A 16,244-nucleotide genomic window follows, 5' to 3' on the forward strand; every position below is an offset into this window, starting at 1 on the left:
ATTGTTAGGTCACAGCAAGTAATTTACATAGATGACATTAGCAAGAGCATACATTTTTGCCTGATTTCGAGAAAAAAGAAGAAAACAAAAATTTTGTTACACTTCGACGGTGGTCAACATTTTTATTTTATTTCATTATTTTTTTTTATTGTTATTGGCTCGCCTTATCTTAGCAGAGGATGTTAACACAGTATTTCAGCAGAGGATGTCATCCCTAAAATTTACTTACTGTGGCCTTTAATAGATCACATGGTATAGGATTGGCTGTACGCCTTGTGACAGTCACTGTGGCAATTTGGACTTGTTAACCCCAAGGTTGACCGCTAAGCTTAAAGATAATAAACAAAGAAGCCATGTTAGACACAACAAAGTTTTTTGGGGGGAGGCTGATGGCGCAGTCTACCTACAGTCTGAAACTCTACTCTCCGAGCAGATGTTGGGTTGGACCAGACGGCAGTTCTAAGCCGGCAAGGTGGCCTTGTGGGTTGACTCAGAATCTGAAGTTTCTGGGTTCGAGTCCCTGGCAGGCCCCCATTGTTGTGTCCTTTTAATGACACAACAATCAAGCGACGAAATAGGTGTAAAGTTTTTACACCTATTTCGTCGCTTGATTCTGAAAATGAGTACCTAGCTTCGGTGTCCTCTTGGATAGAAGGTCCCGTGCTTTGAGTAGACTAAGAGCTACGCATTGAGCACGTGTAAGAACCCACCACACTTATCGAAAAGAGCAGTGACCTTCCCGGTGTGAGTGGTTCAAACCTTACAATCTGGTCTCAGGTTTGACATTTTAAAGACTTAGAATGTCCACAGACATTTCATTTCTATGGTCTGTATTCTTAACCGTATTCTCTCCGCAAATTTGGTTTGGTAACCAGGCTACATCATATCAGTCTGAACTTGGAGCTATTTAAAGTTTGATATATTCTTGACACTAAACGTCATTCAAAACAAACCCAGAGGCTGTTTACAAAGACAGATGGATCTTTTTGACACAAAGTAAACATAACACCATCTGTCAGAGCTGTCAATCACTTCACGGCACGACACCACAGTCTGATAACACTTGCCCATGTGGCATCGGTTAGAAACTTCATAAGGTGGACTCTACCACTTGCGAAGAGGGAATATGTACATGTTATATCAATAACTATAACACGGAAAACTTGATGTTTCAAAAATATTTCCAATTGACTGATATGATATAAGTTTTTAAGTTAATTTGTCAATGTTATTAGTTCCAGGTATGTTGAGATGCAATGTGTATCTGTGTAGCCGTGTGGAAAATTGAAATGTTTTCCCCTATGGCTAGAATGTAAGTGTCTTGCGGTTTGTAAAATGAGCCTAAACTCGTGACGGTGTTGCACAGTAGCCGACTGAGGACTCGTGGCACTTTTCCCTGGAAAACCGGCAACACACCGGCCGGTTTCTGTAGTCTGGTCTGTAGGAGCGGGAAGTCTTCAGAAACCAGGTAAGACCTTTTTTTTATTGTTTCTTAAACGACATGTCAAAGCTAAAGGCATCCGATGTAATTTCAGGGCGGCAAAATTAAAACTGGATTTAAAGTCAATTTTCTAGTCATTACTTTAAAAACCCTATCCCATAGTATACAGATATCTGTGAGGCACAAAAGCGATGTCACTGATAAAAAAACCGTTGCTTGTCGTAACTATTGGCTGGTTCGAGCTGTTTATGGGTGATTTTTTAAAAGATAAAGTGACGCCTCGCGTAGTTTGTTTTAGGGCTGTTTCAAACGCTTCAAGTATGAAATGATGACTAAAAGTTTGTAAGAAATAGCAGTAAATGTCAATATCAGGCCGATTTCCTCTTACAGATTTTTTTTTACTTTTGCCGCCCTGAAATTGCAGGGATTGGATGCCTTTCTCTTTTCTCCTTACATTCTCTTCTCATTTTGAACAGATAGGCACACTTGATAAGACCATGTTGATGTGATTATATGGATGACATCCGCGCGCGCTTGAATTTTCGTCCGTTTCCCAACAAGAAGGGTTTTGGGACCATACTGTAAATCGTACAAAGCAGCTGCATTAGCAAATATATGCCGTAAATTTTAAATAAATTGGAAAACGATCAATCCCAACAGCCGGGCATGGAAGAAAATGTGAAGAAATGAAAATTAAGAGTCTACTATTATTCGCCAAAGCATACTCTGCCAGTCTGTGTGAAGTCATTTGTTCAACTTCAACCTTCATGACCACGTAGATTTAATAATAAAGGCAACTTTTTTACCAACCCTTTTTATTGGCTCGCATCCCAGAGGATGTCATCATATAATCGTATCAACATGGCCTATTAAATATTCAATTGATCAAGTAAAGGAAACGAGCGCTTCCTTTCCTGTCGCTTGAAGAGACGTTAGGTAAGATCGCGTGCCAGCCTGAGCTCCGTGAGTCCAGACTACAGACGTCTTCTCGTTAAGACTCCTGCCTAGGAGCTTAATTTAGCCCCGGTGCGTTTTTATCTGGTTGGCCTTGATCCCCGGTCTGTCTGGCCGCCATGTGTTCCCGCTTCAGGGATCAGACAGTCCTGCAGGACAGTCGGGGTGAGCCTGGAGCTTTCACCTGATGATAGACTACAGCTGGGCGGGGTGGTGACGAGACGAACATGTTTGAAGTATGAGATTTCCAACACAAGGAAATTGTCACAGATGTAAACTTTAAAGAAGTCCCCGAGAGGCGCGCAACTTCCTAACTATACTAGTTTTACAACGACGATAGCTTCAAATTCTAAACATTTCTCTCTTCTCTCCTGCCCCCTTTTGTTTCTTCTCCTTTCATTCTCTCTTTATATTTCCTTACTACATCACTTTATTCCTTCATTTTCTATTTCTTCCTCTTTGCATCCTTCCATTTTTCCTATCTTCATTTCTTTCTACTTTCCTTCATTTCTTCCTTCCTTCCTATCTTCTTTCTTTCCCTTATTCTCTCCTTCCTCCTTTCCCTCTTTCTTTCTTTCTTTCCTTCCATCCTTCATTCGTTTCTTTCTACTTTTCTTTTTCTTTCTTTCTTCATTTATTCATTTATTCATCCTTTCTTTCCTGTATTATCTCCCTCCTTCCTCCTTTCATTCCTTCCTTCCTTCCTCCCTTGCAGCCATGAGCGGGCTGTTACAGACGGCCGCCCTGTGCCTGGTGATGTCGTGGCTGGGTACCCTGACCGGTGCGCAGGAGATGTGCGGCCCGCCCGCGTACTGGGAGGCTGACGGTCGGAGCCCGATGGCGGAGAACAAGGGGAAGGTGGTGGTCATGAAGTTCCCCATCGGCTCCTGACCCTTCTGCCAGGGGGAGGTCTCCAGGTAAGGGCCCCTGTTTAATACAGAAACTAGGCATAACCATGGAGGAAAATCAGAGAAAAATCAAGTCTCATTTCTACCTCCATTGCAGAACGTACTGTGAAACCCGTAATGTATTGTGTATTCTGTAATTCAGCATCATTTCATACTTAAAGTGTTTGGAATAGCCCCAAAACATAATACGTGAGGCGTCTGTTTATTTTTGGTACCACCAAAAATAGCTAGAACCAGCCTACAGTATGAAACGCGACATCGCGGTTTTGCCTCACAGATACGATGTTATGCGATAGGGGTACGTAGAATTTTTATGGCATCAAAATACGGTGAATGTGACAGCGCCGAACGTGGCACAGAGCAAGAACGCCGTTTATACGAAATTTATCCTTCCCGCATTCGTAGTCTGGAGGCTCTCCGACAGAAGCTGTACAACGAGGGGAAGACGGACATCTTCTTCGGCGCCGTGAACCACTGGGGCTGGGCGAGCTGGTGGTACAAAGGCGAGCTGGAGAGGAGGGCCAACTTCCCCATCTACCAGGACTCCTGGTCCCAGGACATCTGGGGCAAGCTGCACGTCGCCAAGGACGACATCCTGGTCTATGACAGGTGAGCTGCGGTGCTGTTGCGCCCTCTAGCGACAAACATAAGCACAGCATGTCGTCGTCTCCTGACATTTTAATTGGCGGCAACATGTTAAGATACATGTATACAGTTATTACAGTATCATTAATGATAGTTGGACGCCGCCAAGGACTAGCCTGGTATCCAGCCTTGTTACTGTTAGCTTTAGTCCGCTACCCAAGATCCGCTCCCCGCCAACAGTCTTGCCAAGGACGACATCATATAGTGGGCCAGGTTAGCTGCGCCCTCTAGAGACATACACAAGAACTGTCGTTATCTTTCACAGAATATATTACAGCAAAGAATTACATACGAAAACCAATGCCTATCCTCCTCCTGACAGATGCGGCCGGCTGGCGTACCACCTGCGGCTGCCGCGCGCCTTCCTGGGGAACTCTCACACCGAGGAGGCGATCCGAGCCGCCTACAGACAGAGTCCGTGTGGGGCGTGTGAGACCGCCACGCCCTGGTACAACAAATACCTGTAGATATACGTTATAGACACCCTGGTACAACAAATACCTGAAGATATACGGTATGGACGCCCTGGCACAACAAGTACCTGTAGATATACGTTATAGACACCCTGGTACAACAAATACCTGTAGATATAATTTATGGACACCCTGGTACACCAAATACCTGTAGATCTTCACTATGAACACACTGGTACAACAAATTTCTGTGTAGATATTCGCTAAGGAAGTGAAAAGCCTCAGAAAATACCAACAATGTCTCCAAGCAGATGTAAGAGGTCCTGCTCAGTGGTTCGCGGACCTTGCACCTGCTTGGAGATCATACCAATGCAATAGTGCGAAAATTGATAAATGTTATCAGAATTTTACTTTTAGTCTGGACGTAGGGACACGGCATACGTAAATACTGTCAGATCAACAACAACAAAACCACCTCACGTAAAAAACTGTTTCCTCACACGTACGATGTTCAGAAAACTGTTCACTCATGTGGATTCGAGAAAATACTTGTAATACGCTTTCAATGATTTATTGTGGAAACACGACGGCGGTTGTACGCATATGTTATTGTAGGATATTATAACCTGGTGTCCTGTGTGAGTCTATCGTGGTTTGGGCGGGCACGCTTCGGGCCTACAGACGATCCTCGCCGCCCAGTTCAACTAGGCTCCCCCGTAGGTTTTGCACGGCAGCGTTTGATGACTTGAACTATCGTCGTGCAAAACTTGCCGGGGAACCTAGCTCAACTGGGCGGCGAGAATCGACTATAGGCCCGAAGAGAGCCCGTCCAAACCACGATAGACTAAACACCAGGTTGATATACTTCTAGGTCACAACTCCTACACTTGGTGTCGGCTTTACACGTTCGTCTACGAACAGAATGAAGATATTTCCAGTGCCATTTTTATGAGGAGTCTCTGGTAAAATGGTTTGACCGCCGGGGTACTTTGATGGCGCAATGGCTGCTGGGAAAAGCCTTGACTCTGATCTCCGACACACGGTAACTCTTGACATTGACTGAGGAGTTGTGGTTGGAGCTCGAACGAATAAAAGATGTAGAACTAGATATGTCGTTTATTGGTATATTTTTTCTTGGTTTTTCTATTGTTATTTCTTTTGGCGAGTGCTATAAAATAGTATAGTTGCAGACTGCCTCGGCTCAAATCGACTCTTAGGGTATGAGCCCATCATCGAACTTGACCTTCATATTCCCGACCCCAACATACCAACAAAGTATTATGAAAGCAAGTATACAGCATCAAAAGTTACCTTGTGTAGTAAACTTCGTCGTTCGGGCGGGGCACCTTGGGGGTTTGCGTAATCACTATCAGCGCGCGGCCTAGAGGGTTTCCGCATGTGGTGCACAGCGTAGGGCGGGGATGGCGTGTGCCGGGGACGGGCTAACCAAGGCCCGCGCGCGTTTACTAACTCTCCGCGACGCCCAACTAGGATGGCTCCCAGGGTAGTCCCAGGCGTAAACTTTTTGGACGCCGGTTGAAAGACAAGGTAGGGGTTGGTTCTATATTTTGTTCAGGAGACATGTAACCCAGAAGCACACATACACTTAACAACAAAAAGGTGCTTTATTCAAAATATCAAAATATATATAGTACTAATATAATACTTCTTTATGAAAGAAACAACACTTCTGATATCATACAATGTATCTTTTTTTTCTCTTAGTGCACTAAGTTTTATGGATATAGCTCAGCTATTTGGGAAAATAGATAACAATTTTTAACAGTGCAGTGAAAACAAATAAACGTGCAACAAGAGATTGAGTCCCTCATACAGAACTTTACACATCTCAGCAGAATGGTGAGCCAGTTTAGGACCTGGAGAGTAACAGTATCTTTACTTTAATACAGAGAATTGCATCCATTTAGACATACTGTAGCTAGCTAAATAACAAGAAAAAACAACAAACCGAAGCTTATATAGATACTCAAGAATAGAGTTAAAGGTAGCACGCTCAATCATGGTGCCGCATTCATTTAAATCATAGATCTTGTGTTCAACGGAAAGTTGGAAACAAGGCTGACAAAAATATCTACTTGAACCTTTACGAATGCTCAAAGAAGTCTTCAAAACTTAAGATGCCAGCCCAGTCTCATTCTGAAGCACCTTTTTGAAGGAGGTATTTAAACCCAATGCTCCTCGCTGCTGAGGAGGGGCATCTGTGCCTGGTTGTCCCACCCCTCCAGGCGGGTTTGGTACAGTCGGGTGTCCCCCTGGCTGACCCAGGCGGTACTGCAGCTGCTGGCCGGGGTGGCGGTGATGGTGGAGGTGAGGGAGGACTCGGTAGACAGAACCTCCCCGGTGTTACCACTGTAGGTGGTTGGATAGCCTGTATATCGTGACAGAACGACAATACAACATCAGAAAGTATCCAGATATTAGCCTAGTATGTACCTATTTATAATAAATACAAAGACAACGTAAAACTGTAGGCAGTTTTATGATAAACCGTTTTATGTTTCCAAGATAGATTTGAATCAAGGTCAAAATGTGTGTCTTGATTTCTGGACACACGAGGAGTGAACCACTAAGTAATAAGTTAATAAAGGCTCCTTCAGAAAAAATGTACAAAACAAAGATGGATTGCTGAGCATGGTCATCCTCTGGTGGTTGTATACGAGGGCAGTGTACATTGTAATAGAAAATGCACTGATTCGTATCGGCACACGCAAATACAAGCAGGGCTAAATTGTGATTAATTGTGTGAGAATAAACTGCCTTTTTCAATATGCGAGAAAAGAGAGCACTGACCTGTTATGCTGGAGTCAGATGACATGATGCGGAGAGACAGCCCCGCGCTGGCGCCGAAGTCACTGTCCAGGCCGGGACCCATGGAGCTCTGGATGGAGTTGGAGTTCAGGTCCTAGCGGAATAGCAATGAATTACAACTACAGCAATCTGGTAGGGGCCAAGTCATTTCTTCTCCGGCCCAAGAACTACCTACCATCCAAAATTCGTAACTTTGGCATGTCCAGATCACGAGATACCAAAACCAGAAATTCAGCTGCAGTACCATAACAAGCCGTCAGGGGACTAAAAATCTAACCATTTCAAGTTCTTGCAAAGCCCTACCCATCTACGAAATATCAAGACAATCCATCTTAGCCTTGTCGAGTTATCGTGTTTACAATCAAACAAACACACACACACGCGCACACACACACACACACACAGGCACACACACACACACACACACACAAGGGTGCCAACTGAAACATAATCTTCTTGGCAACGGAAATCACAAAGATCACAAACGGACAGGGAGAATCCAAGACAGGGCTGTTCCTTGCGCAATAAATTGGGTAAGATGTGCAGAGAGCATAGTGTACTAGTCTGTCAATCCCTGCTACGTACCCACCTCTATGGTAACTACTCCAACACTATTACATTTACCTGATAGATATCCCTGTTCGCGAACAGGTGCAGGGGCAGCGGTCCCCCGGCCAGCGGGTCGTTGTCTGGCGGCACGTACAGCCGGTTGTCGGTCCACTTGGCGTCCAGCCCGCTGAGGGACGCCGCCAGCAGGTGGCCGTGATTGTCGGGCTCCGTCACGTTGATGTAGCGCGGGTGGGGCGTGGTGGGGCACGAGCCCGCCGGAGAGTTGTTCGGCACTCGCTGGAACGGCGAGTCAACTTCGGCATCATAGGCCATCTAGAAAAAGATAAAATGAAATGAAAATGTTTTTTTTTTGTTCTCGGCTTTTTTTTTCATTAAAAGAAATGAAATGATGGAGCGAAAAGAATAGAAACGGGCCTAGGCATTCTATGATAGCCGGGCGAAGAGGATTATGTAAGTGCAGGTAAATGTAACTGTCCTTGGTGCTGAACACCATCCACACACAGGACACACTTGTCCCTGGTGCCGAACACTATCAATAACAAGTGAACGTACCTGTCCTTGGTGCTGAACACCATCCACACACAAACAAACTTGTCCCTGGTGCTAAATAGAACCCACACACAAACATATCTGTCCTTGGTGCTGAATGCCATCCACACAAAGGTAAACACACTCGTTCCTGATGCCCAACACCATGAACTATAAGCGAATGTACCTGTCCATGGTGCTGAACGCCATCCACAAAAGGATAAACACATCTCTTCCTGGTGCGAACACCATCAACCATACATAGGCGAACGCACTAGCTGTCCTTGGTGCTGAACGCCACACACACACACACGTGTGCATCCGCACAGGTGTACATCCATACAATGCAAACACACCTGTTCATGGTATTAGGATCAGTAAAAAAAAGTGTACGGTGTTCCTCAAACACACCAGCGTGTGCTAACCTGCAAATGCAAGCGGTAACCCAAGGCTTGCTCTGTTTCAATAAGACATAGCGACAAGTGGTTGACCATGGACAAAAAGTATAAATACACAGCATAGAACGCGTAGAGAGGTTATCTCGCTTACGTGAGCGTTGAGTCTGGTAGGTTCGGACTGAGTCTTCCTGTGGAACGGGGTGAGCGACGCCTTGTACAACTCATCATCCAGGAAGTACTCCACAGGACCCTTCATACCGCGGTGTCCCAGAATGTTAGGATCTGACCTGCGGACAAGCACAGCTGCCAAAGCTGCCAAAATCCTGCCAAAGCTCCACAGAACTCAAGAACTCAGTACAGTGCAGACTCATAAATGTTGCAATAGGCTAGCATGTGTCGGCTTGTCGTAAAGTACTGCAAATTCACAATACTAGCTTTGTATTAGTGTGGTTAATTTTAAGCAGTATTTTGGCTGGATATCGATTTTTTATTCACCCGCGCGCAGTAGTTCAGGGATCCTTAGAGGATGTCATCCATAAAATTAGTGCGGCCTTATAAAATATAGCTCGATTATCGATATGCACTTGTCAAGTGGCACCGTTGACTGACACAAGTGGAATGCCACTTTGTTTCTGTTTGTAATATCGGAAGAACAGAAATAATTGAAAAAAAGACCTGGCGGTGACCGGTACGTTGCAGGACTTGCCGCCGGGGTAGCCGTTAGTGAGCTGCTGCTTGTGTAGCGTCACGCCGTGGTGACATTCCGCACAGTGAGGCAGCTCCTGTTCAACAGAAGGGAGTTACGGTTATAAGAATAGACATCCAGGCATCTAGCCATGTCGGTGAGCCTTGTCACGCGACGGGGGCCGACATCGTCTATCAGATAACTTTGACCCAGTGTTGAAAACGTACAAATATACATAAACAACAACCTTATTACTCAAGTAACACACACCCGTTTTCTAGGGGTTTTAATAGATGCAAAATTAACATGGAAAAATCACATCGATCTTATTAGTAAAAAAATATCCAAGAACATTGGTATTATACGGAAAGTAGGAAATCTTTTATCTCCTAAAACATTTATCACTCTCTATTATAGTCTTATCTATCCTTACTTAAGTTATTGTAATATTATATGGGCAAGTACATACACTACATCACTTAAACCGCTTTTTTTGCTTCAGAAACGATACATCAGGATAGCGTCAAAAGTTTCATTCACTTTCCCTACTGCACCATTGTTTAAAAAGCTCAAAATACTGTCCATAAATGACATAAATAAACTACAAACAAGTCTTTTAATGTACAAGATAATGAATAAATGTCCTTGCCTTCCTGAAACCTTCCACGACACCTACACCTTCTTATTAAACTCAGACATCCACAACCACTTTACACGTCAATGCAATTATTTAAGGCCATCCAATGCGAAATCGAATCCTCGTCAATTTACAATCACGTACAGAGGCCCAACAATTTGGAACAACCTAAGTAGAACTTTACAAATTAGTCCCTCCGTCACCATTTTCAAAAATCATACCAAAGCAACTTACATAAATAACCCCACACGTTCTTAATTTTTGTTTAAGTTTCCTTGTTTACTACTTTTCATTACTACTTTTCATTATTGTAGATAGTATTGTATCGTATTGTATTTTATTGTTTTGTTTCATTTACCCGTTACCTAGTAAATTATTTCTTATTTATCCGATTAATTTGAATTGTTAATTAAGTTATGAAGGGAGGCCTCCTCATAAGCATTTTATGCTTCCGGCCTCCCTGCACTGTCACATTTCATTTATATTTTCTTGTGTCTGTATTTTGTTTTAAAGTGCGAATAAAAACTGAACTGAACTGAACTGACATCACACTTCAAAGAAGCCACGTCTCACTGGGTTAGTCTACTGAAGAAGACTAGAGTGACTGGTCGAAAGCTCTAGGTGAGAACAATTCTTTTGTGTTGGAACAAAAGTTTTAACTTTAAACATGTAACTACCAACACAGATGAACTTTCATGATACGTTATCAAATACATACTTTCAACTCGTAGCTTCTCTGGCTTCTCTGGCTGAGTGACTAGTCGAAAGGTCTAGGTAAAAACAGTTCCCTTGTGTTGGAACAAAAGTTTTAACTCTAAACATGTACCTACCAACACGATCAAATACATACTTTTAACTCGTAGCTCCTCTGGCTCCTCTGGCTGCGGGCACTGCGCGCGCCCCGGCTGGTGGAACTGCGGCCGCCGCGGCTGGTGCAGCTCCGGTCACTCCGCCAGAGGGGGTCAGTGGACCGGGCAGACATCCGGGCATCTCGCCGCATCATCACCTTCAACTGGCGAACTCTCCGCCGCTCCCGTCTACATACCGATAGGATTGATAGTTAGGTTAAAGAATGAACTAGTGCTCCATTTACCTAGACAACTACTGCTGCAACGTAACCTATTTGCAACCTCCTTTTGCAATCCCCTTTCCTTTATTGTGCAAGGGAAACAGCTGTCAAGGAGGTCATGTAACAAAAAGCACCTGTAAAAGCAGCGAACGCTACCAGATGTAGAAAAGATTTAATTGCTGCCTCACTGTTGGGCAGATTGCATCCAGCCATACCCATCACAACCTAAACTAAGGGACATGCAGAAGCACACACACACACACACACACACACACACACACACAGACATATCAAAAACAATACTTCCATTTTTCATTGAGGTAACAGCAGCACGGAGACTCACGTGTTCTGACAATGCAGCACCACCACCAGTACCAGTAGCACGAACCCCAGGCACACCAGCGGTATGATCACCACCAGGTTCCCGCTCGAGCTCTTCTTCGGGACAGGCCCCGGGAGCGGAACGTCAGTCGTCCCGAAGAAGCCACCAGGCCCGTCCCGGTCACGGTTCGGCGGTGCAGAGGGCGGGTTCAGACCGTGGCCTGCTAGGATGACGTCGCCGATGATGATGATTCCTTCAGTGGAAGAAGACGGGACATGACTTGGTAGATCGGTTCGGGAGGAAGGCACGATCTTGTTGGGGTGTTCTCCTTGAGCCTTCGGGTTCGAGTCACCGGTTCTTGAACCTGGAGACAAGTTAAACGTTATTGAAGTTTGTGAGAACTAGAATTCAGAGATCTCACACCTTCGTTTGTTAGTTTTGTTGGTTTATTCTATAGTAATTACTTTTCGCGTGTGTCGCTGTAGGTTGCTTCGCCACAGACCCCTGATGTGGGAATATCTAGATATCAAACCCGAACGTGCCACTGCAGTACCTTGGAAAGCCACTAGAATGCCCATTGTCGAACTTGACCTTCGTGTTCCCCACCCCACCCAACCTACCAATTAAGTACAAAATGTATTGTGAAAACAGTTATCCTGCCTAGAGTATTTCCAACATAAAAGGCCCCCAAAAGTTTTTAAAAAGCAGCTCTCTAGCTCGGTTAAAACTACACCATGTGCCATATGGTGTACCTAACACAAAACGGTACCAAAAACATAACCTTCTCTTGAAGGCAATAATTACCAGTCTTACACTGATGTTGACAAATAACTCACCGTTCACGTTGGCAGCGTTAGAAATGCCGCTTCCCAGTTCCTCTTCGTCTGTTTCTGTTACATTCGAGTCAGACGTCTCTCCAAAAATAACGTCCACACCAAACCCTCTGTCCTCGTCGATTAACCTCGGTTTTGGCACGATAAATGTCCCGTTTCTGTGGTCAAATTGCGAGGTCGCGTTTGAAGCCTCGAGCTCTGTCGCAGTTCCAGCGTCTGTGTTGTTATACGAGTCAAAAAACGAGGTAGCAATTACGGTGGTTCTCGTCGTATTCCCCTCAGTGGTATATATACTTGTTGTGTTGATACTGCTCACGAGGTTAACTGCAAGTAGGAGTATTGTAAAACGTAGCGGCATTATAAGTTAGGAAAGGATGACGCCGACAGAATAAAAATGGCCACTATGGCATCTTGTAGGGAAATATTCAGGAGCTGACACCTGTGTGGACCATGGGAAGCTGGATTCTTAATATGTAAATTTTGCTTTTTGTTTACAAGACACGATTAATGATAGAATTGGTCCCTGTATGTACCACGGGATGGACCGATCCTGACGTCGACTGTCCATCACAATTAGCTTTTCGACCAATGGCAAGAAGGGCAAAACTGTTCAACCAATGAGAGGATGACTGCATTTATATCAACTTAAGCACATGTATTTGCATGCACAAATACGATGTTTGCACTCACGTGACTATGACTTAAGTATTGGCCGCCATGCTGGATACACAGACATACACACAATTAAGCCAAAGTTTAAATTTTATTCTAAACCTACTGGACTGTAACAGCTATGAAGTGAATACATTGTATATGATAACATAAATCTTAAAATTTCTTCATGTTAACAAAGAAATAATATCATATATCTTGTCTGTAAGTTGAGTTACTCAATGTGATATAAAAGACACAAATATTGGAAAAATTGCCATTGATGTTTTATTGATCTGAAAGAAAAGCAAGTTACCTACTAGCATTTTAATATGTTTGACAATGCCTGTGACCTCTCTCTACGTTTCATGAGAAGTTTGAAGGCATCCAATGCCATTTAGTAAGTTGAATCAACCCTATCCTATATGTGTATGTGTAACATACGGATACCTGTGAAGAAAAAATTAAAGGGACTCCTCACATAGCTATTTTGGGGCTCTTTCAAATGCTTCAAATATGAAATGATGACGAAATGTGCTAAGAAATGGCAGTAAATGACAAAATCATGCAGATTTCTTAATCCAGAATATTTAGTGCCACCTTGAAATTGCACTAGATGTCTTAAAACTAAAGTGAAAAGTTTCCCTCTTCCCAACCCTCTTCTTTTCCCATTGCTGTTTTGATCAGTTCTTTCTTCTCTTCTTTTTGTTCTTCTGCGGAGGTTTCTCATCTTCCGACTCCTCCCCGTCCCCGTGTGTGTTGAACACATCGTCTGTCGGGTCCACGGGGTACGTCTCGTCTGTCTTCCTCTCCTGGAGCGCCTTTCTGGCCAGGACACGATTCGTGTACTTGTCTCCCTTCAACCTCCTCATGGCCCGTCGGATCTGTCAACAGAGACAAACTCTGTTACATACCAGTAGTGGACTTACTCAAATATTTATTGTTAGGCCACACTGATTTAATTTGCTGGCTTACGATTTTTTTTAAACGGGCCTTGGTATCCTATGATAGCCCCAGATGCTACGACAGGAGTCATGAAGTCAACATCCCAGGCTGTTTTTTTTATTCAAAGAATGAATTTCAAACTTTCAATCAAACCACTGCATTGATAGATAGACAAACTGTAACTAAATGGGCAAGAATGGATGTCTTTACCTCATTTGGTGACTTGTAGTGTGGGTTCTGATACAGCGTGGGTCCTCCAAAACTGCCACCGAACACTCGGATGGGATTCAGCACGAATCTGGGCCCCACTTCAGCCAAGGAACCTTTCTCATCAACAATCTACAACAAGAAGGCAAGACCAAATTTAAGTAAGCAAGCTGCTCTCGATTCCCTACTAGCTTCATGTACACCTAATAAAGCTTTGTCAGAATGAAATTAAGTCAAATCAAATCAAACGCATCTCCTGACCTGATAGTTGCGGAACCATATTCTGTCGTCCACTACAGAGAAGGTGTAGACATGGTCCACAAATGGCTGACTCCGGGGGTGGTGGTACGGCGTGCTGAATGTCTGAGAGGAACACGACAAGAATACAGTCAAGCTTGTGACCACCCAAAGGACTGGAATTAAGTGCATGGTCTTCTAAGACAAGTGGTCTTCTTATACAAAAGTCGACAAGATAGGACAGAAAACAAAAAATGCAGCAAATATTTCCACTCATTTAATAATTATAGACTGCCCTTATAAGCCTTATGTTTTACATACCTGTGTGAACAACTCCTTCATAAGGCTCCAGTGGGGATGTTCATCAAAACTCTGTAAAAAGTAAAACATATGATTATTCCATCCACATAGAAACAGTGAAAAAACTGGAAGTCAATTACTGTATGAAAACTAGATGGCTGTCATGCACATACATGTACAATAATGTATTGCACAAAAATTGAACAAGATAGCATGTATGGTAACTTCAGAACATTTCTAGGAAACTTAGCTTCTCTTATAAGAGAACCATGATTGTTGAAATTACTAAAATGTTAATTAGTACACAGTTTATTACATGTTCTACAACAAATTCTAGGTTAATTTTGTTTGAGTTTTATACCTTGTCAAATGTGACAATGGGTCGGGAACCTTTCAGACAGTTTCCAGTCAACTTCAGTTCTCCCATGGTGTGAACTGAAACAAAAACATATAGATGTGCACCTGTTAGAGAAAAAAATACTTTTGACATTCAAAAAAACTGCCAAAACATATTGGAAATATTGCAATGGACAAACAATGCAGATTCATATACATCATAAAACTTATCCACTGACCATTTTCCACCAGAAATTTCACAGAAGGGCCATGAGGTACGTTTGACACCCTGCAAAATAAACAAATCATTTTCATATTTTACAATACAATTATGATACCATTCAAATCTCTTCTTTTAAAATCAAAAGTGACCTCAAGACTTGTAACTCACAGGAATCACAAATGATTATCAACAACATCAATGCAAGTCCTGCAAAATATCTTGTGACCATCTGGCCATAACAACTGTTTTTTGAAGGATTATTGAATGTCAAAATCTGTGTTTTGGTCTATGTTAGTACTTACCACATGTACAGGTCCATCTTCTTCCTGGCCTCCAAGTAAACACACTTGTTGCAGTTTTTCATCTCACACATCTATGGAAGAAAAATCTCTCTTAATTTTTGTGTACAACATTCAACTTCTTCAAAATACATGTACACTTTTTCAACATCAATGTAAGCTAAGAAAAACATGGAAAGAATGATTTGCACTGTTTTAGTATTGGCAGCTACTTATAGGCAGCTGATTTATAAAATTGTTGAAATACTGAAAAAAAACTTTTACCTCGTTAATGAGTTGGATGTTTTCCTTTTTGTGCATCTTGCTTTCTGAAATTAGACAAAAGATAATCATTGAGACACAATTAGGTAAAACATTAAATGTACATAATTTAGGTAAATCACAACTTACAGGAAAACTAGACAAGAATTCTAACAGTTCAAACTGTGTTAAACTCAAAGACAACATGTAAGCCAGTAAGGTCTTAAAAAAATTAAAGAGAAACCAGAAACACAATTTTTTCCTAGTCTTAATGTGCTGGTGTCTGGACTGATGGAGTTGTTACCTGCTTTGGCATGTGGCATGAGAGTCTTGAGGTCGTTCATGAGATGTCTGGCTCGGTAAGAAACACCACGAGAACAGAACACAAGACAGCGCTGCTTATTGGTCCACTTACCCTGGAGGTACAGTACAAGTTAGTCAAAAGAACATAGTATTAGAGTATTCCCAGAACAGTCCCACAAGAATTTAAACAAATTATGTCAGACGCTGCTCTGTAAACATCATTAGATGTTAACATCCTGTTAACATCTAAAACAAAATGCTTGACAATTTT

The 16,244-nt window shown here is 42.9% G+C and overlaps 2 protein-coding genes and 1 pseudogene across 3 annotated transcripts in view; 1 reads left to right on the forward strand and 2 right to left on the reverse strand.

The window, feature by feature from the left end:
- The first annotated feature begins 1,334 nt into the window (after positions 1–1,334).
- LOC109475133 lies at positions 1,335–5,469 on the forward strand (annotated as a pseudogene).
- Positions 5,470–6,353: 884 nt separating this feature from the next.
- Positions 6,354–12,782, reverse strand: LOC109475194. The gene is made up of 8 exons (XM_019775772.1): positions 12,236–12,782; positions 11,421–11,763; positions 10,859–11,045; positions 9,362–9,468; positions 8,838–8,973; positions 7,815–8,072; positions 7,173–7,284; positions 6,354–6,750 (listed from the first exon to the last, which is right to left on the reverse strand). Exons 1-8 carry the CDS (start codon positions 12,588–12,590, stop codon positions 6,545–6,547), a joined length of 1,704 nt encoding a protein of 567 aa, XP_019631331.1. The 5' UTR covers positions 12,591–12,782; the 3' UTR covers positions 6,354–6,544.
- A 379-nt stretch (positions 12,783–13,161) lies between these two features.
- Positions 13,162–16,244, reverse strand: part of LOC109475208 (ribosome biogenesis protein BRX1 homolog) — a 4,971-nt gene continuing 1,888 nt past the window's right edge. For both annotated transcript variants that reach the window (XM_019775793.1, XM_019775792.1), the window contains 9 exons: positions 15,975–16,086; positions 15,695–15,738; positions 15,434–15,504; positions 15,148–15,197; positions 14,934–15,007; positions 14,594–14,644; positions 14,297–14,398; positions 14,039–14,167; positions 13,162–13,767 (listed from right to left, as the gene is read on the reverse strand). In XM_019775793.1, the coding sequence (XP_019631352.1) occupies positions 13,567–13,767; positions 14,039–14,167; positions 14,297–14,398; positions 14,594–14,644; positions 14,934–15,007; positions 15,148–15,197; positions 15,434–15,504; positions 15,695–15,738; positions 15,975–16,086 (834 nt within the window). In that variant the 3' untranslated portion in view covers positions 13,162–13,566. The remainder of the gene's footprint in view (positions 13,768–14,038; positions 14,168–14,296; positions 14,399–14,593; positions 14,645–14,933; positions 15,008–15,147; positions 15,198–15,433; positions 15,505–15,694; positions 15,739–15,974; positions 16,087–16,244) is intronic.

This window comes from Branchiostoma belcheri, unplaced genomic scaffold (assembly GCF_001625305.1).
Source record: "Branchiostoma belcheri isolate BF01 breed outbred unplaced genomic scaffold, Haploidv18h27 scaffold33, whole genome shotgun sequence".
NCBI classification, from domain to species: domain Eukaryota; kingdom Metazoa; phylum Chordata; class Leptocardii; order Amphioxiformes; family Branchiostomatidae; genus Branchiostoma; species Branchiostoma belcheri.

What these genes read in the sequence shown, in the direction of transcription:
- LOC109475194 (XM_019775772.1), bottom strand. Translation starts at nt 12,590, where the DNA reads ATGCCGCTACGTTTTACAATACTCCTACTTGCAGTTAACCTCGTGAGC. An exon ending in TAACGCTGCCAACGTGAACG is followed by an intron (nt 11,764 to 12,235) that starts GTGAGTTATTTG and finishes ACTTGTCTCCAG; the next exon opens with GTTCAAGAACCGGTGACTCG. An exon ending in AGAGGAGCTACGAGTTAAAA is followed by an intron (nt 9,469 to 10,858) that starts GTATGTATTTGA and finishes TCTGTTGAACAG; the next exon opens with GAGCTGCCTCACTGTGCGGA.